The sequence below is a fragment of the Lonchura striata genome, chromosome 3, assembly GCF_050655825.1.
Source record: "Lonchura striata isolate lonStrDom1 chromosome 3, ASM5065582v1, whole genome shotgun sequence".
Lineage (NCBI taxonomy): Eukaryota > Metazoa > Chordata > Aves > Passeriformes > Estrildidae > Lonchura > Lonchura striata.
In genome coordinates, this window is record NC_140705.1 from 41,089,662 (window position 1) to 41,111,352 (window position 21,691).

A 21,691-nucleotide genomic window follows, 5' to 3' on the forward strand; every position below is an offset into this window, starting at 1 on the left:
AAAACATCCAAACTACAAACTACTGATGACATTCCTGATGACCAGGGGTCAGGAGTCTGAAAGACCTTTGCCACTGCACACAGAGCAATAGGAGGTCAGCAATATTAGCTACCAGTAGAAGAGAGTGTCTGGCAGATCTGGGAATTTATAAGGTACAAAGTTAAATTACAGACCTCTGCCTCAGCATGGAGTTGATAAAAGAATATGCAAGCACGCTAGCATACAGAAGGGGGAGGATTATTATAAAGCAACAATGATCTGCCATGGGAAAGAAGTTCTTAGGACTTTTATACTAACTTGAAAGTTGAATTTCAAATTTTGTTTTCTCTAGCTTCCTAAGCATGTTAGAGAAGCTGAGTTTCAGTGTAGGGAAAGATACAGTAATAGATAATACAATCACTGTAATTTTCTTACTAAATGTTAAAAAATATAGAACTATTCTATTTCAGGAAATTTTCCTATTTAAGTTACATACTTTACTAAAACATTGCAACAAGGAGTGAATTCATGATTTTAAGTCCTACCTCCCACATTCCTTATTTCATAAAGGTTATAATCACAGTCATAATTCAGTCCTACTTTTTCTGGCCAGTCCTAATAAAACCAGTTCTAAAAATACATGTTCCCTGAATGTATAGGTACTTTCATAGTATTAAGCCTGTGCAACTTTCATAGATGTGCCTTTAGTTCGCTCTTAGGTTTTTAACTTAAATTATTGCTTATAAGTATTTCTGTAATACTTGCACAGCTTATGAAAAAATAAATGTGGAAGAAGACTAAATTAGGACAAAAATAAGAGCAAATATCTGGTATTGAATACACATTATTCACCTAGAATAAGATACTTTGACCATAGCAAATAAATATAAATGGAATGGTACAAATTCCATTTATAAAGTGAATTTTCATAATGTGAGAGAATTACTACATTTTATTGCTGTAAATGGTATATTAAGAGTTTTTGCCTCTCCAAAAGCCTGATTTCTCTGATTATTTCTCATGAGAATGCTTCAAACCTGCACATTTTGAATGTGTTATCATGCTCCATTTTTTTCATCTTAAAACCTAGGTGGGGCAGTGACCTACAGCTTACTTTCCCTGTAATCTAAAGTCATATTATAGAAAAGATTTAAAATTGACTGGTTTTGGCTGTACCAAAACTAATTGTATTGCACTACTACAGAACAGCTTTTCAGTGCATGGACTCAGTAATCTGCTACCAGGAAATTGGGAAAATCTCTCTGAGTATACATTCAAAAGTCCCATTGTCATGAGAACTCTACTTCAGATCCATTTGGACGTCTGTCTGCATTTTGAAATTGAGCTTGGCTGAATCAGCTGGCCCAAGTGCTGACTGAGATGATGATAGCAATAAAAACTGGAATAGCAAATCCTGGCACATAGCTTTCTCTGGGAAAGTGATCAGTCATTTTCCATCTTTGGCTTTGATCCTCCATTGGGATCTTTCAGTGCAGAGCCCAGACCCAGGGAAGAAGTTAACAGATCTCTGCATTAAGTTAATGCCACTCCGCATGGAGACAGGAGTAAGCACTACTAATTCTTTATGTGAAATGGGGCCCCTCCGTACTGTATATGTTAATGGCAAACTGTAAAAGCTCTGTGTGCCGAAAACCAGATTTCAAATCTGCTGACCTGTGGCAGGTCTCCTAGTGGGGAGCCACAAATGCACACTGCTGCATTTTTGTATTGGATTAAATTCTGGATCTAGACTACTATGTGACCAGAGACAAAAGGGAATAAGAAGTTCACAGGCGTGAATACCTGTCATCATGTGGTGAAATGAGTAGTAGCTGTGTTCAAGAGAGGCTCAAGCCCAGAATAACAGAAGAACAATACAAACTGGCAGAAATATATGGGAAACTTGGAAGGTGCCTACATGCACAATGTCTTTTCAGCAAGCCAGTGCTACTGGTCTCACTCTGAGCACTTTTAAATGAAAATAGTTTAATATAATAATAAAACCCCACAACTCTAAGAGGAAATGACAGCTGTTGCAAGTAAATTTCAATAAGGGTAGTTCCCTGCTGATAAAAACTGGCACATCTCCATTCATTTCAGTGTAACTATGTGAATTAACATTGCCTGAAAATCTAACCCAATGTTTCAAACAACTCAAGAGCTACAAGGAAATACATAGATGGAAGACACTGGTAATTACAAGGGTGAGAAAGAAGGGCAATTACTAAGGAAACAAAAAAGTCAGTAAAGGAAAAATATGTGAAGTCTATTATACAAATAGACAGCTTGTGAGTGTTTTGGGATGCTTGATTTGAGTTCTATCAACATTTGTGCTACAAATGACAACAGGTCTGATATCAAGAATAACAAGGGAAAAATGCCCTTGTACCACAGTGGACCTTAAGAGGACATGCCATTACCAAATTAGAATGTACCAGGCACTACTAAGGCAAATCTAACCCTTTTTCAATGGAAAGTAGTAATTTTTTTTGGTGATTGTCACTGAACACAAATTTGTGAAAACACTGTAAACTCAGTGTTCCTACACAGACATGTACTGTATCTTGCCTACATGTAAATAAAGACATTAATCTAAAATACACTGTAAGATCTCTATTAAAAAAAAAATTGAATAATAACTGATGATTAAGAGAGTTGAAGATATTTTGCCTCTGGCATAAAGTTTCAAGAACTTCTTTTAAAAGACAAAGAAAACAGAGATTTTCAGGACCAGATGTCTAGGAAGATCCCATTTGGATTTGAGCTACTTAAATTTGCAATCATGTATTTATACATCTAACAGAGCTTCTGTTTCCCCTAGAATCTGAAAATTAACTAGCTTTGTAGCATCTTCCTTGATCTGCCACCCGTGCCCTGAGGATTAGAGACTCCACCTGAGCTTGTTTTACAAGCATAACAGAAAAAATTAATCTCTGCTGGCAGCGATCCCACTGGGATACTGATGAATAATGATATCCCTCTCTTGCTGCCCTCTCAGTCCACTAGAAAAGCCACTCTAACCCAGCAACGTGGAAACTGCTGAAACCATTCCAGCTGTGGATTAGCAGGCAGTCAAGCATCCATCTGTTCTGTGTGAATCAAGAGAAAGCAAACATGCATTCTTATAGCTAAAGAAGTACTAAAAATTAGCATCTTATTTGACTGCATATAGTAAATATGAAGAAAATCATATACAAAAGAAAAAATAATCTATTATCTACATCTCATATTGTTTATTATTGCTTGTTGCCTTAAGCAAATGATAAACCAGTTGGAATTAATCACCTTAGCCTACAAAATACTGTGCATTCAATGACTTAATATGTTTAAGATAAAATTTCCTAATACTGTATGAATCAGTTGTACCTAAAAATCTTTTGTTAAGAGACATGCATGCACCCATTTTGCAAGCAAACATGGTGACATCCTGCCAGGAGAAACATTTAAGAGGCCTGTTGTGAGAGGAATTTTAGCTGTTTTCTCACCCTATAATGTGAGAGAATAGACTTCAGATATTTTCTCTTTCTGAAAACAAGTAGTCTGAGTAATCTCTGCTGGCTTGCTACTCTTTTCCACTGGAAGACAGAAAGAAAGGAGATGGAAGTGGAAATTGGAATGTGGGCAACCCAATGAAATTGGTGATGTCTGATTTGACTCTTCCATGGAAAGAGGACATGGCCTACTATAAATAAAGGAAAGCTGAATTTGAGCATTACCCCAGAAAAAGGTACATATAAAACTGCATACTTTGACAGTTTTTCCATACATCAATTCAAATACTTTGCTTGATGCCTGTCTCATATTTATTATGCAGAGGTGAAGCAAATGAGCAACTGTTTTTTCTCTAGAAGCAATCTTCCAATTGTACAAGAAATTTCCAAATATTTATACAATTTTTAAAAAATGCTTTCAATTTTTCTCAAATTCTAAGGCCTTTTGGTAGCCAGTTATCCCTCTACAATTTCTTCTAACATTACAGGTAGCCTACCTAAGTAGCTGTGAAATAAAACATCTTGTAAATATTAGGCAATAGGAGAGGCCTATTTCTTAAAATTTCTAAAGAGGAGAGGTTGATTTCTTAAAAGTTAATCTCTGATAATACATAACATCAACATTTAAAGTAAAATTAAATTTCTGAAGCTAGACAGGCCCCCATCAGGAACAAAAATAAAAAGAAAATGAGACAAAGAAAGAATCTAAATGCAAATAGGAAAATACAAGTGTCAGATACTTCATTAATGACTGATCAGTAATCCTCTTATGTTCTTTTTTTTTCTTTAACTACTATGCTAAAGGAACAATATATGCTGGATATCAATCTTGTATGATTTAACCGTTTCAGCCAAACCAATCCTTATCCTGAAGTTTCTATTCAAATCAGAGAACACGCTACAATGTCATCCTCTTTCTTAAAGAGTTTTACAAGCAATATCTTCTATGCTGACAGAGAAAATATTTTTGTGCCTTTAAACAGCAGTTTGTATGTCCCAGTTGGTGCCACTAAGTGAACGGTATTCTACGAAAAGAAATTCATCAATATGATTGTTAACTCTTACAACTTGTAGTACAATTGTATAAATCTATCAAAGGTAGAGGCATTATCTAGAAGCCAATTTTGACAAAAGAACTGCAGAGTGCAGAAGGCCTGAATTTGCTTATCCTGCTTCAATTACAAAATGGGAGGAATAAAGCAGATAGAACTTAACTGACTTGCTAAATACAAACTGAGCTGGTAAGACTTCCCACTGGAGCATTTGGGACATGAGAACACACAGCCATTAATCAAAGCAGCCTTACAGATTATAAAACATTCAGCTTTACCATACTAAAGATGCTATTAAGAACTTCAGTTCTGTTACAACAAACACAAACATTATTTCAATGTTTGTGTTATTATGTATGTATTGTGTTATAATGTATGTATATAAGATATACAAATATATTGTATATTTGAAAATATACAACCATGTGACATGACTGCTGAAAAAAGCCATTCCATTTCCTGTATGAACACTTTGCATGCATACAACTATGCATAATTTGAAACCTTGCATGACGGTGGCTACAATTCTGTCACGCAGTAAGTAAAACCTATTTGTGAGACAAAAACAGAGACAAAACAGGGACAAAAAAGAGACAAACAAGTAAGTGGTCCATGGCTGAACTGCTTGCAGCTTTGAGCAGTCAGCTAAACCAAGCTTGCTATCACCGAGCTTGCTTCTGCCATAGGCAAACATTGATTTGCCACAGATGGCAGCCAATGTTCACCTTCACCAGACCAGGAGAGTACTTCTGTCTACCTGGCTCTCAAAATACTTTCCATTTGTATACATGAGTGTTTTGCTGCTATAACTGCATCCTGATAAAGGAATTTATTTCCTCATTTTTCTGACAGAAACGGTTACTTAAGCAGATGTTTGAAATGGGGATATAGCCTGAGGCTACTCCTTTCTACTACCACAGCTATATACACTTTCAAAAGTTTTTCCCTTGGCTGCTGCACTGTAATCACAGCAAATAAAACAAAAAACCTGAAAAAAATTCCCTATATTATATTCAAGATAACAGTCCTCCTTTTATGGCTTTTGTCATGGCAAATATTTTTCAGAAACATTTAGCTGCAACTTTAAAATAAGTTTAAATTTAGCTTTCATGAGTATTGCTTCAATTAGGTGTTTTTTTTTTTTTTTTTTCCCCAACAGGCATATAATAACAGAAATTAAATAAGAAGATTGAATGAGGAAAAAAGGAGATCTATAATTTGGAGATTAGAAACTAATGTATTTTGGAGATGGAAAGGATTTGTATTTTCTGGTTTTGACTGTAATTCTTTCTTATTGATGCCATAAAAATGGAAGACATGCCATGCTGAGTTAGCTGTCACTGATGGGCATTGTTACCTTGATTTACTAATGGACTGTGCTTTCCTGGAAAGGCAACCAGCATATTATGCCTTCAAACTAAAGCTCAAACAGTCATTTGGAAAAAGAAGACCAGGAAACAGTTGTGTCATGATGTTAGAAAAAAATTACTAAATTCAGGTACTACAGCAACATTAAAAACTGCTCCATCTACTGGGACCAGAGAAAAATCAAGACTAATTATGTGTATGAGTATCCATATAAGTACTTTTTCTGTTAAGTGCAAGATATTTTTGAATATACTGGGTATAGATTATGAAATTTGGATCTTATTAAAATACACGGTAGAATTTTATTTTATCCCAACATAGTTTTCAATTTTAAACTATTAAACACACTGTGTTACCATCTAGATGATTCAAATAGGAAATGAAGCACATATGTTTTAACATGTTAAAATCCAGAGAATACAAACTGTACAAAAATTAAGTCAATTATTCAGGAAATGTCTTTGTTTAGGGTGAACTTTATGCATTGAACAGTCCTTAGTACAGATTTATTGTAAAGAAAAGATTTAATTGTAAGAGGAAACAGTTTTATTCTGTTAAAAATAGATAAAAATATTTCTTTTATTACTGAAATATGAATAATGGCTGAGGCCACAGCACTGATGCTCAAATTGTTAGTGTACTATAGATGTGAAATCAGACATGGAAGTTCTTTAAAGGCTAGTATGTAATAAATTGCTTTCCATCAGGCATAAATTTTACATTATAAAATCAATTATTGACACTGAAATGCCATATTCAAAAAGAATAACTTAATGAATATAGTTTTTCTGTGCTTTTATGCCTGGAATAAAATCATGGTAGCACCTTTACTTTCTTTGAAATTAAAAGCAAATGTAATTTTACACTAACTGTACACACTGACTGACTTACGAAGAGTGATCTGATATTTTTCTGAAATGACTAAAGAACAGAGATCTTGTTTTATATAATATCTTGTTTTATATAATATCTTAAAAATTCCTAAAAGCAATGTTTCTGCTATGGCTTTCAGGGAAAATACTAAACAAAACAGATCACATTAGCTTCTTTTTTGCCAGTATTTTTGTAAGGTATTAATTCTTCTTTCCCTAGTGTTTAACTGGAGACCTGTTGAAAAGATGTTTTATCACTGAGTCAAATACCTTTGTGGCCCCTTCACGGGAGACCAAATCAGCAACAGAATCCCCATACAAAAATAAAATTATTTTAGATTGAGAATGTAAATACTCACAAAGAATTGCATATTTCCCTGGCTGGAATAGAAATTGCCAACAATAATGAAGAGGGAAAAAAAGCTACAGGTTAATTGAGTTATCTAGGTTCTCACAGTACAAATACCTACCAGCTAATGAAAGACAGATAAGGCATTAATAACTCTACTCATTTGCTATCTATGTATCTTGAATAGACTGCCTGTTTAATGAACTTCCTCCTTAAACCTTCCAAGTCTGTGACTCCAACAATGACAGATTTTCTGCTAAGTTCCAAATTACTTACTCTAATACAAGCCAGTGTCACCATATCTATTTTCAGAACGAAATAAAGGGAAGAGGCATGTGGAGATCAAACTTCTATGTCCATGTTTGTAGCACAGAAAAACAGACAGGGCTGCCCCACTATAACAAAAATACCATATTCTCCCTCTAAGCTCCATTTTCTAAGAAAAAAACCCTCTCTCTTATTAACAGTTTACATGAAAGACAGCAGTAGGCACATAAAAGCCAACCAGTTCTCTTTTGTAGGCAGAATTAAAAAAAAAAATCAGGGACAACATGGAGATAAAATAAGGGACGAAAGATGGGAATTCTGTTCTCCACTGTCTGGTATGACAAATTTTTTGTTCTTTAAATATTAACCATATAACAAGATAAGTTAAAGATCACCAAAAATCATGAAACTAGTGGATCTAGGTGTCACAGCCCTGATCAATCAGAAAGACAGACTTTCTTTCCTCAAGGTACAACAAACTGCTATTTGATTTAAAAAACATTTGTGGAGAAAAAGACAAGAATTACCTTAAAGTATCTATCATTGTTTTTTGCTTAGACTTCTTTTTTAATCTCTGCACCTAACTATCAGAATCAAAGGAAACAGTCTTTAGGCACCTCAGGGAAATCCAGCCTGTCAGTAATAATTCATGAACACTTTCTCATCAATAATGCTTAATGCAAGAAGCACCATAACTCAACAGTGATTAAGCGCATTTGGATTACTACTGCCTGAGCATGGTTGGGAAAAGTTTAAAGAAAGCTCTGTGGAAAAACATCAAACATTTTCTCTCAGAAAAGAAATATCAGTCCCCTAGCACAAGCCAGTGACAAAAATAACTGAATGTGAAGTTCCACCTGCTAACTGCAAACCCAAGACAGTTCAAACATCTCAGGTACAGATTTACTGAGAGGAGCAGGGAAACCACAAGGGGATTTTCGCCCACCTATCTGAATCACTCATTACTGTGTATTTCCGACATTACTGTTGGGCTGTTCCCATGTGCTATGATCCTGTTCACGTTATAAAAACTCAACCCCTACACCATTTGATCTTGGAAAATTCTGGCAGATGACCAAAATGAAAACGTAAAATAAAAACAGAGAAAATAACAGATACTGGAAAAGACTACGAGTGGTCTTCCACTAAATGAAAACAAATTCTGCTATTATGTGACTTTTTTGAGAGATCCAGCAACACTAGAAACTGGATGACTCACAACTACTTTTTCATGTGAGTGGTGAAGATTCCTTGATCATTCACTGGTGATCAACCCTGAAGTTTGAACACTTCCATACAGCATGCAAAAATATCAATCTGAAACTCAAAATCCCTTAATAAAATCCTCAGATTTAACCCCCTTAATACAATCCTAAATTTCTGAATTCTTGAACAAAATCTTGCGTTTTTCCATTGTTTGTTTTAAACAAACTTTTGATACTCTCCAAGTTAATTATATATGTGGTATATATATCCTGTTTGAAAAATCAAAATCAGGATTTACTTTCTTCATATTGTTCATGTCTGCCTTCCTTGTATACATTAGAAACTTGCAAATATCTAAAGGTTTGCAAGCTTAGTTAAAACTCCAACAAATAATAAATGTAACATCTATGAAATCCAGCAAGTGCATGAGAAATGCTTGGATGCTTATTCTTAAAAAACACAGTCCAAAATTTGAAACTTTAAAACAGTGATCAGCAAAATAATCACAATTATAATTCTTTTTGTAACAGCAACAGGCCTTTTTGTGCTATAGCTACAGCTTTCAGTTTCAGCATCATTAAGAGATTCTTCAAATTACTTTTTAAACATCCTTTTCCCTCAGGATTTTCACTTATACCTAATTAGACTACTTACCCCATGCCATGTAATTCCCTATTGCCAAAACCGCTAAATGCTTCAATAAGAAGGAGGAGGGCAACAGTGGAGTGAGGCAGATGTAATGTCATTGGTTAACAATAGAGGTGTGAAGCAACTGCTGTAATTATAAAACTCATTAATGCAGTGTTTAGGGGGAAAAAAAATCCTTGGCAGTAACTATTGAAATGGCATTTCTTTTCAACACTACATCAGATTGAAAAAAACCTTTCATTTTGCACCTTCAACAAGACAGAATAGTAGTTCCACTAGTAATTATGAGAATCAACATCCACATAAAAAAGTCAGTGGAAACTGTCAGCTCTAATGGCATCCAGCACTTGTAAATCCTTTTCATCTTTAAAATTGATCCATGTGGTGCATTTTGACCCCTAAGCAATTTTATTTTTAGTCTTATTCTTCTTGATATTGTAAATGGATAATTTATACAACTTTATTATCAGGAAATGAAAAATTAGAAAAAATTAAAGCAAGATTAAAGAACTCAAGATTTTACAATCTCTACTCAACATTAGGGTCCTAAGTTTCATCTGCAATAGAAATATTTGCCAGTTACTTTTGCAATTTATGAATGCACACAGTTCAAACAGGCAAATTCAAACAGGCAGCACTAAGTTCTTCTTCCATCATTCCTCTTCCATACCCGCTCATCAGCTAAGGCAGTTACAAAATGCCATCTCTGCTAATATTCTTAAACTTTCCTTCCCCAAATTTTTCTTAAAAAAAAAAAAAAAAAAAAATCCTGACATGTCTAGGTGCATAAAATTTTCAGTAGAGAGGAGATTTTGAAGAGACAGCAGTTGGAGTAAAGCTTCCTTCTTGAATACTCAACATTGTATTAGTTAACTTCTGTTCACATGTGGGTATTTCTCAAAATTTCAGTTATTTTACATACAGCATATCTAGGTATTGCAGATGATTACTATTTTGAATTCACCCGAATACACTGAATTTCATTTAGTGTAATTGCAGTGTTTTCTGGCAGCAGAACAACAGATATTGCAGGGTCGGTGATAGCAATTTCCTTATTTAGGCTGTCTAACAGTTTCCATTACAAAAGATTATTGTGGACTTTATTTCTGAGCTGTAACACTCTGAATGTTTGCAGCAGGTGCTTTAAAATTATCAGGAAGAAAAGTCTCTGTACTAGAAAAGGAGTTTTCCTAGTGTCATAAAATGCTGATCAGGTTTTGTTGAGTTGCTAACTGTTGAATAGCATTATTTAACTTCCTGTGTTTCTCCTCAGAGAAATTCTGGCAGCATGCCAAAATAATAATTAATACAAAAGTAAAATATATAACTACTGTAAGAGAGGACTTCAAATTTTGAACGTAACCCTTAGAAATCAGAATATTATTGAATTTGGGCCACTTGTATAATGTATTTAATGTAACAGAGACTATAATCATATAGGGGCAGAAATAAGATTTCCTGGATAATATTCAGGCACTTCTTGTTTTGAAATAGATTTGTACAAGTAGAATTACACCATGCTGAAAGGAAAATCTGTAGTTATAATTATGTAAGTACTTAAAAAGGAAAATGGAGTAAATGTTGATTCTTTTATGGGAATGTAATAACTAACACAGTTCTTCATACATGGTGTTCTTGGCCTTGCATTGCACTTCTCTGTTAAACAGCCTCTAGACTGACCGTGGGAGATGCTCCTATTGCAGGTTATGACCTCAAGGACTGGGAGGTGGCTGGGAAAAGGGAAAGCAGACATTTTAGGAAAGAGGTGTTTCCTGTATGTTTCCCCTGCTCCTTAAAGCTGCTGTATCTTCCAGAACAAAGTGATGGTCCTGCTACAGATTTAGTGTAAGCAGTCATTCTTATGGCATTTTAGTAATATACTCAACGTAGAAAGGACAAATATCAGATTTGTACAGATCCTGCACATTATAAAGGGATGCAAGAAGAGAAAGAAATGTATAAAGTAATTTTCATGTACTGATAAGATAAAACACTTGAAACAGCAAAAATGATTCAGGTATTTTTCTCAAAACAATAAAAAATTAAATTAGAGATTGGGGAGAAAGGGTCTTCTTTATTTTGTGTGTTTATTTTGTGTTTTTAAGAATAAAAAAATGCATTTTTAAGAAATATCAGCACTTACTGTCAGAATTAAGAGCAATTCTTCAATATTGCTTTCAGGTTTCAACTGATCCTTGAACATCCCAATAGTTGGGTGCTTCAAATAGTAATAGGAGGCAATACGGCCATACGTCAGCGGCTCAATGCTGCGATTATCCTGTTAGAAGAAGAATCAAACACACAGAGCTCCCAAGTGGTTCAGTATAATGTGTTCCTACACAACTGTGAAACATGTTCAGACTACTTTTAAGAGAGAACACAAAAAACAATTTAGCATTATAATTTAGCCAGAAGAGTTTTCAACCTAAGTCTAACAAAGAGCTCCACATACAAACTCTAACATCTCCCATCAAGTATGCATCTTGCTGTTCACAGGTTCTAGGAGTGTATATCTTATTGAATCTTCTAAGGCACAGATTAGTCTTACCTCCCCAACTTCAATACAGTAGGAGCCTTCCAAATCAAACAGGGATTTCTCAACAAGGCTTGAGAGGTACTTATTCATAGTGTCATGGCTCACATCATCCAAGTTATAGTAACTAGATAAAATGAGAGCAGATGCATTACAAGAATATTTTTTACAGTCTGAAGATTTTTAACAACAGCGTCTTCAAGGAAAACATACAAGGTTCTACAATAGACACATGAAACAGCAAATATCCATATTAAACAATTAAACACAGTACTTTATAAGGATTCACAAGAAATCCATGATTCTTAAATGGTTTGTAGGAGCAACCAACATAAGACAAGCATGTACATATGAAACATATGAATTTGTCCATCTATTGATAGAAAGATTGATAGAAACAGAACTGGGCTGACTCTATTTTGTTAGTGGGAAAATTTTCCTGCTTTCAAAGGTACAATTTCCTGATAAGTGTCAAAGTGAACAAGCAATCCTAACAAAAGTAACAAAAAGTATTTTAACTTCAAGACAAAGGAAGAACACCCACCTAGGAGAGCAATTGTTCTTACATCCTGCAAGTCTGAAAGTAAAACTAGGCATATAGTGACATCTCCTGAAAAAGTAAATTTATACCAATCCAAATGTTGGTGTTTGTTGTTATATTTCTGTGACATTTTATTCTCAAAGTTAGAAATGCTAACAACCAGAATAGGGTGTTTGTCAATGTGATTCCTTCACACGCTCACTGTCAGACAAAATGTTTAGGTAAACTATATCATCACAAAGGCTTAGTTCCCTGTATGAAGGAAAAATTCTTATAAAGTGGGCCAAAATATATTTTCTTTTTATGTTAGCCTATAAAAAAGACACAGTGACTGAATTTTGCATTCCTTAACTGTAGAGCTTGAGGTGTATTATAAGATTTTACTCATATAAACCAACATGATTTCAGTCAGAACTTTTACTCCAGATAAAAATGCAGTAAGGACTTGTATCCCTATATTCAGTAAAGGCACCAGATCAGAAAGTAACAACTAAGTACAATTAATAAAGAAAAACTGAGCATGCTTAGAAAGTTTTAAAATTTTGAATTTAACCAGAGTAATTAAACCATGCAATTTCAAAGCAGAATTAAAACAAACATAAAATCCTATGATTTACTGAATTGTTAAAAAGCAGAATAAAAAAGGTAGTTATTGCTCGTTTAATTCTGTCAAATACTGTGGCAGAAATAGACTACTGAGACTGTGCAATGATGAAAGATGCTCCTTTGTTCCACCTACCTTGCTTCACTAAAATTTACTACTGTTATGATGTACTCAGCATTCCCACTTGAAACGACTCCACTGCAGTCAGGAGTGGGTTCTTTCAATGCTATTTTGTGCAGGTGAACAACAGACTGCAAAAGAGCATGCTGAGATTCATTTTAGCCAATTTTACAAAGTTATTGCTGCAACTGAGTTAGTTTTTTTAAACTCTTTTCACTGTCACAGGAAAGAAATGTGCACCTGCAAAATGCTATTCATCTGAAGTATTAAATTTAAATAACTACTTCAGGATGAAGTGAAATGCAATCACTGATTAAAAAAAGAAAATTTTAGGCAACCAGTTCAGTTGTGGATGTTATATTTGGGCAGATGAATCCCATTCTCAACCAGTTCAGTTGTGGATGTTGTGGATGTTATACTTGGGCAGAGGAATCCCATTCTCTGAGTTAAATTCTGCATAATTTACTGTAATGCTGCTGTTTACAAATTTCAAAAGATGAAATAAAATTTTATAAGCTACAAACATCCTTACATAACTGCTTAATTTACATAATCTGATTTGTGTTATTATTTTCTTAAAGTTTTTACCATACATCTCTTTAAACAGTAGTAGCATAACCGAAAAAGCCTGAATGCTAAATAGCAGTATTGTAATGTCCAGATATTTTCCTCTTGCTATTAATTCCAAATTATAGGATTAATTCTCTGAAGCTTTGAATGTTCACTTATAATTGGGTAAAGTTGGAGTAAACCAGTACTATCATAAGAAAAAGTTTTAAAAAATGTGTTCTGATACCAGCCAGCTACATGAGGAAACAACAAAGCATACATACATGGCAGTGGAGTATTCAACTCTGTGACATTTTATATGGGTCCGCGCTGATATGATCTCAATTAAACACAGTCTTTTATAAAGATTAACAAGAAATTTAAACTTACAACACACCTATTGTCCAAAACCAAACCAAACTACACAGAAATATTTGTATTGACTTCAATGTTTTATGTAGTAGTCAGCTACATATTGTAAGTCTCATGCAAAGAAAACACATTTGTTGAAAAATTATTCTAATAGTGTTTTTGATGCAACCAAAATTTCATGAGTGTCCTTTTAAATTAAGTTATACACCAATAGTATAAAATGGTCAAAATTTCTATCTGCCCATTTTATTTGCCTGACATCACCAATCACATTTATTTTCTGGTTATTAGCAGGAATTACTTTGTCATATCTTGTTTACCTTCTGAAAATAATTGAGCAAATTAGCTAAATAAATTGTTTAAGGAGGTGAAAAAAATTTCTATTTTATAGAAATAAAACCACTAATAATTAACCATAAACCACTAATGATTCTTTATTAGTTCTCTCTAAATTGAATAGAATACTTCTGAAATGTTTATAATTAAAGCACTTTGTTGTCACGGTATTCAGACTTCCATCATATAATTTCAGCACCTTTATTTGTAATACCATAACATTCATGATGAATACTGATAAAACAAAAAAAAGGAACAGGGGCAATACACTGAAATTCTTTCCTGATAATGTAATTTAAGACACCAATTCAGACATATTTATGCTCTTGTTCTTTGACTGATTTGCAGTATTTCACTGCAGTTAGCTGAAGTTATCATCATAAAGGAATTTATAATATCTTTTAAAATTTTTTGTGAATTTTAAATTTGCAGCTTTGTAATTTGTTGTTAAAGGAGTGAATGTCACTGCCCAGTGGAAATAAAACAATGTAAAGAAAAGTCTTAAATGGTTTGTAATCTTGAGTGAAGTGGTACCAGTATGTTTTAACTACTATCTGTAATGAGGCAGATATAATTTTGAGCACACCCACAGGAGCTTCTTGGTCATTCAGCACATTTCCCCCTAGTAAAAATCAAAGCCATTCATCTTGAAAGACTGTTAAAATCATTAGTGAAAACAGAGGTATCATGACATTAGATTTCAATGCTCAGGAATAAATGCAAGTTGAATTCTGCATGTTGGTATGTTCCAAGTATGAAAACTGCATGATATGTGAGTTCCTCTATGAAGCAATATTGCTGAACTATTTAATTACAGATAAAGGATAAAAACAATGCAGTTTCATGCTCACTGCATTGAATCATCTAGTCATTAGTTCCCCTTAGCTATAAACAGACAGCCTACCTTTTTATCAGCACACCATTTCATTTATTTCACAGTGAAGCCCAGTTTCACAATAATTGACTTGTCAGAAGCTCTAATTTATGAGGCTGGGCTCTGTAAGCCTTCTCCTATATTGGACTCAACCTGCACACAAGCAGGGTTGAATATTTACAATGCTGTTAACAGGTGCTGAGTTGTTTAATGATTCTAATAGCCAGAAGCGTACTGAGAAAGCCAGCGGGATCACAATTACAGGCTGTTTGAACACAACAATTACTCGTCCCCTGAGAGGTGTGAAAGTCAAAGGCAGTTTTATCCTAACAGCATCTAGCACATGGGCTAGACAGGCTAACTTCCATTAGTAGTCCATAGGGAAAAAGCAGTAACAAACCCTTAGGTATCATAAAAATTTACAAAGTATGTAAAATTTAAACAATCTAAAGCTGAAGGAACATTTTATTGTCTATTAAATAACATATTTTAAATCCCAAAACCTTGTAGAGCTTAGCAAGAACAACAAACTGTGAAACATGAACTTATTCTCTAATCTAAGGAAGTGTGGAATTTCATCAGCTGAGAGAGACAGAGAGACGTGCAGGAACATAAAATGTAGATGAAGTTACACAAAACATTTAGGATTTAATGTGAATGGTAGCTATCATTTCCTGTTTAGCTTATGTAAACCTGACCTGAGATCTCTCTGGGAAATTTTTCATCAGCCTTGAAATGGTCCTGCTATAACGGTCAATGCTGTGGAGTCATTTGTTACAGCACCATGTTTTTTATGTTCAGATTATACGGTGGTAATAGTGACACACATAATGAAAATCGGTGACAAGAGTCAGCCAAAAAATATTAAAGAAACTTGCTAGTCAGTAAGTCTTTTGAAACAAATGCACAAAACAGCAAATCCACAGCACACACTTGATAGCCAGAAAGTGTGCTTTTTCAGATTTTACAGTTCTGAAAGCAGAATTTTGTTATTAATAAGTATGGGGGAGCATAGATAGTAATTTTTTTTAAGTCCCCTTACTGCAGTCATCATTTATATTTACTTTCATCAGCTTCAGCAGCTGCCATCCTCAAATAGCACCATGGAAATGGTACAGAGTATATGGCACAACTGATGAATCTTCATAGCCAGAGAGAGATATGACCTTAAGTACCAGCTCACTTCTGTTGTTAAGGCATTACTGACTGACTCTGGAGTCCGTGACTGGCTTGCAAAAAGGTATTACAGAGTGCACAAATGCTGCAGACAGTAATGCCACCCTGTATTTTACCTCTATCCTGTATCCATATCTTTCCATATGCCAGGAAGGAGAAATAGACACATTGCTATCTTTAATCAACTTTTAGTATTAAAAGTATTTTAGTATACTCAACATTGTGGTCATTTAAGAGAAACAAAACCGAGTTCAATTTCTCTGACATCAGTGAAGTATTTAACCCCACATCAGTGCTTCTAATTATAACATTTTGAAAACAGTTTATCTCCCAAGATGCATTCATGAGAGATGAGAGGTCATATCCAAATATAAATTTGCTCACATATTGATATATTTTTTCTTTTTCCTATCATATATTCCAACAGATAATTTTTACAGATACACCATATCAAAAGTAGGAAGAAAATTATGTGAATTTTCTTTCTGGATGGAGAGATGTGGAGTCTTCAGCTTTGTATTCTCACCTAAGATTGCAGCAGACTGGGAAGCAAGAGGCAGCTCAAATACTCAGCAGCTTGGGGCTTCCCTGTCTGACAGACTCAGAAAATCTTTATTTGTCTGAATATTTGGTAAAACTATACTGTGAACTACATTCCTGTACTTTTCACATCAGTGTGACCCTAATAATTTCAAAGAACAAACTCTTGCTAATAAATTCGTAATAATGCCTATAGTTGTTGTTTATTAAATGTATATACATGCATATGTATCAGTACATACATATAGGTCTAAATGTCATTGTAAAAGGAAGAGTCCTTTGGCAAAGTCCTTTGTAAAATATCTGTTTACCAATTGAAAATATAGTTATTAGTAATCACTGATGTATAATATATTTGCACATTCTAGCTTCTGTTAGTTTAGCTACTGTCAACATTTTTTCATTTTATCTCTTATCTTAGCTAATTTAACTTCAGTAATCTCCCTTCTGACACACTTCCAAATTAATCCTAAAATTCTGAATAACTGTGATTATGTCACTGAAATACATAAGTATTTCATTTTGCCTTCTACCATGATATTACCTGTCACCATAGTAGCAGAAAATATATTGGACCAGTATATAACCATAATTTGTATTCATATGTTTTATTCACATGCTCAGCTAATCATAATGAGAAAATGAAATTTAAAGTAAAACATAAATGTATGATAAGGGCATCATCAGTTTGAGACTATAATTTATGCTGTATTATTCATCCACTCAAAAAAACTTTGCAAAACTGATATCAAAGGAAAAAATATCTTAATAATAATTCTCAGAATGAAATAATAAAATATATTTTTTCAGGTTTTCAGAAGGAATTTACATAGAAACTGGTTTTGTAAGTGTGCACATGTACACAGATGGACTCTCACATATAAATACATAAATAGCCACGCACATTTTAATAGTGATGTGATGTGTGCTCTTAGGATATCTAAAAATTAGCTTTTCAAATGAAAGCTGACTCTGCTTAACTATACATATGTTGTAAATTTCTATTTCTCTTTTACTGCACGTGTATCTGGAAAACATCATAACCTGATTTACAGAAAATATTTCTCACAGACATTTCTCTTTTATCGAAAGTCACAATTATAATCTCTTATAAGGGTAAAAGAATGAAACACCCAAGGCATTTCAGCCAAGGAATGAAGATAGATGAGCCTGTCAAAGTAGCCTCTTGCAAAGACCAGGGCCCTTTGCTGATCTGTGTGATATGACCTTGACTAAGTAAATAACATAGTGACTACAGCTCTATGTGGAAAGGAGTACCTGTTGTACTACTTGGCTGATGTAGTACAGAAACTGTGAAAAGCTCTGCACTTAGGATGAATTGTTTTGAGGGAAGGGAAGAACAGGGAAGAAATTCTGGATATGGAGACTGAAACATTTTGAGAAACATTTCATTTGGACCACCCCTGTCATTCACATGTCATCTCCTGAACAGGATGAGTGTGACTAGTCATCTGAACAAAACTAGTAATCAGCTACTCTCCTTCCCCAAAGCAGTAACTCCATTATACCTCTTATCTAGACAGTTAAAACCCATTCTATAGAGCTCTGAAGGGCAGGGGTTTTTCAAACAAGAAAATTAAAATGGTTTGATGAAAAGGACTATTTTAACATGTAATGATTTTCCACACCATTAAAACAACTATCATGAGAAGTTCAAGAAATTATCTCAAGTTTGCCAGGAAAACTTTCATGATGACTTCATGTTTAGAAGAAACCTGGATCCTAGAGGAAAAAGATACTTGGATCTCTATCTCACAACAAAGGTAGATTACCATTACTTCAATAGTACAAATTGCAGGCATTCAGTAAGGCATTTTATGATACTGGATTGGAAAAGGATGATCCTACGTTTGTTTATGCAGCTTTAATATACAAGTAGCTAAAGCTGGCAATAAATGAGAATATAAATCTTCTGCATATTATCTAAGCCCATTATTTTGGGGATTTACAGCATCACGTGCAATGACTTTTATGCCAATGAATCCCAAGGCATTTTACTAATCATGCATATGGGAATTACTTATTCACCACTAAGGTACAATCACCTGCTGTCTGGAAAATAGTTCTTGTTTCACAGTGGAGAGAAAGTCAACGAAATTGCTTTGGGACAGGACATGAGAAAGAACATTTCTGTCAAGTGACAAGGAATGGGTATTGCATAACCATCTAGACCAAAAACCAGCAATTGTGCTCCTATTCTTTTGAAAAAAAACCCTACCAAACGCTAAAATATTTAGATTATTGAGAACCACGAATATTTTTTGTTTGATAATATCAATGATTTCATATGCTCTTTTATGGCACAGTAAACTCCATTACCAAAATGCAACATATTCAGAGTTATCTCAACAATAACTGACTTTTTGTAAAACTCTTCAGTTTTCCTTGGATGTATCTCATTCACACTGACCATGCTGGAACTGCTTGCTTGGCTTTCAGGAGGTCTGAAAATACCACAGATAGTAGGTCCAGGAAAGCTACTAAATAAGTTTAGTAACTTTGGATGAAACTTAATACTGCTATCATGTCAAAGAATGGAATGCATGCACATCCGTTATATTTGTGCTTGGCATCTAGAAATGATTTGACAAACTGTTTGACAGAGTAAATAATATCTTTAATTTTTCTCTGCATGACTAAACACAGAAAGAATGCTCAGTACCTGTGGGGATGAAGAGCTCAACTTGTCAGCTGTTCCAACCTGTGTGCTGAAGTTCCAATGCAAGACTCCGATTTCATTAGAAACTTCATTACTCATTCCTATCCTGCCATTATGGGCATGACTAGTCAAGATCTGTTCATCTTGGTTCTCACTACAAAGACTCTACATCTTATTATGAAGTGCTTTTTTTTTATTCCCACCCCCCACCCCCAGTTTTCTTCCCACCTCTGAATAGCAGGACTTTTGCTTTGAAGTTGAAATTGTGATAACTCCAGATTTAGCTGTCCATGACAATAAAGAAACTAGAGAGAAAAAATACCAGTCAACATGCCAACCTCATACTCAAGTGGAAATCTTCTTTTATGCTGGGAAGAAATTGCCTATTAAATCAAACAATATTTCTTATTCTACACTCACCTTTGGCCTATATGTTATTTCTTAAAAAAAATGTAGCTATCACAAATACCACATGAGCAAAGCTTACTAAAACCAAATCAACTACTTTACCAAAGCAATTAAAGAGCAAGAAATTTTAAAGTAACAGTACTTATTCTTTATGCTAAAAGAGTAGAAAGTCTAACATTTCAAAAATCATAATTTAACTCTCAGAGGTGAAATACCCTCCCCCTATCTGCATGCATTGTGTCAGTTATGAAGTGAGAAAATTGAAAATGCTTTCTTTAATTTACAGTTCTAATACTCTGCATTTTTCATTTCCCAAGAAAACTAGATGGAAATTCTCTTTGTTTTGTGGGAGATTCCCAGCATGGGGCTAGAGACAGAACTAAAAACTAATAAAGACTTAAAAAGAATTAACAGAAATTATTTTATCACCTGCAGGCTCCCAGTAGCACTTGCCCATAAAGTACCTGGCAGAAAATCTGGCCAAATACTATGGACATTAACATGATTTCAGAAATGCAACACACTGGAGTACATCTAGAATATTTAGTGATCTAAACAGATAATTCTTTATTTGCCACATTATTTTAGTGGGTGAATGATCACATGATGGGTAACACACCATTTACCCAAAACAATCTTGTGGCAAAGGCAGGCTACACTGGTGGAACAGCTCAGAATGATCTGCATACCAGCTGGAGCTACGCAGGATGATAGCAATCATTGAAAATATTGCACACATGGTTTCACCAGGGTATCCTAATGAAAGCAAACGTTATCACAGAGAAACAGCTGATAGTTATTCTCTCATTTATTAGGAAAGTCCAAGTCTTAATAAATTTTCTAAAGAAAACTGAGCAGAACATATCAATGTGGTAGCTAAAAAAAAAGGTATTGCGTTATAAATACAATATCCGAAAGAATGTGATAATCTGGATTTTTATTTTAGGGATGCTGATGTAGCCCTCTCAATAAGGTTATTTTATTGCTGTAACTAAATTGTAAAGTTATCTGCCAAAAAATGCATTTATATTTAGAGTAAAACTTATAAAAAATATGTGCTCACGAGTTTTAATCCACATGTGGGCTAGCAGTGCTCCTACACTGGAGGTTGTTAAGTATTCCAGGCTCCAACAGCAGACGGATCACCTTTGGATCAACTCTAACCTCAAGTTACCTTGAGATTAAATTGTCTTATATTGTATACTCACGTTGGGTTCATTATAAGTCGACGGAAGAAGTAAGTCCAGGTGATATAATCCATTGCATCCTGCTTAGATGTAATAGTTCCAGCAGCAATTTCAGCATTCAAGTGGTCAGCCAGCACCTCTAACAAGCTGAAGAACAGGAAACAAAAGGATTTAGCTGACTTTACAATCACAAAGACAGGTAATATATTTTGTAGAGTTGCCCATTAAAAGGTTTATTACTTTTAATCTGAAAATATTATATATTTATCTTCCAGTAAAAGGGAAGAGGGGAAGAAGGGGGAATGTAATTGCAAGGTCAGTCATCTTCTTTACATGATAGTGGAATGAAGCTCAAATTATTTTTTGATTGGACCAAGAATGCACAAGTTTAAATCATTCATGGAACATATTCAGATGGAGCTACTCAGTGGTAACTTCTGAATATTGTATGTTGACCATATGATCATGCTGATTTAATCCAATAGAGAATCATATGGAAAGACAAACAGGAAATGAAACAGTGGCAATAGCTTAGCTAA

The 21,691-nt window shown here is 34.3% G+C and overlaps 1 protein-coding gene across 5 annotated transcripts in view; it reads right to left on the reverse strand.

Annotated features, from left to right (window-relative positions):
* Nucleotides 1–21,691, reverse strand: part of ASCC3 (activating signal cointegrator 1 complex subunit 3) — a 249,939-nt gene that overhangs the window by 28,319 nt on the left and 199,929 nt on the right. For all 5 annotated transcript variants that reach the window (XM_085574922.1, XM_085574920.1, XM_021533823.4 and 2 more), the window contains exons 34-36: nt 21,174–21,299; nt 11,781–11,892; nt 11,376–11,510 (exon numbers count right to left, since the gene is read on the reverse strand). In XM_085574922.1, coding sequence (XP_085431048.1) covers nt 11,376–11,510; nt 11,781–11,892; nt 21,174–21,299 — 373 coding nt within the window. The remainder of the gene's footprint in view (nt 1–11,375; nt 11,511–11,780; nt 11,893–21,173; nt 21,300–21,691) is intronic.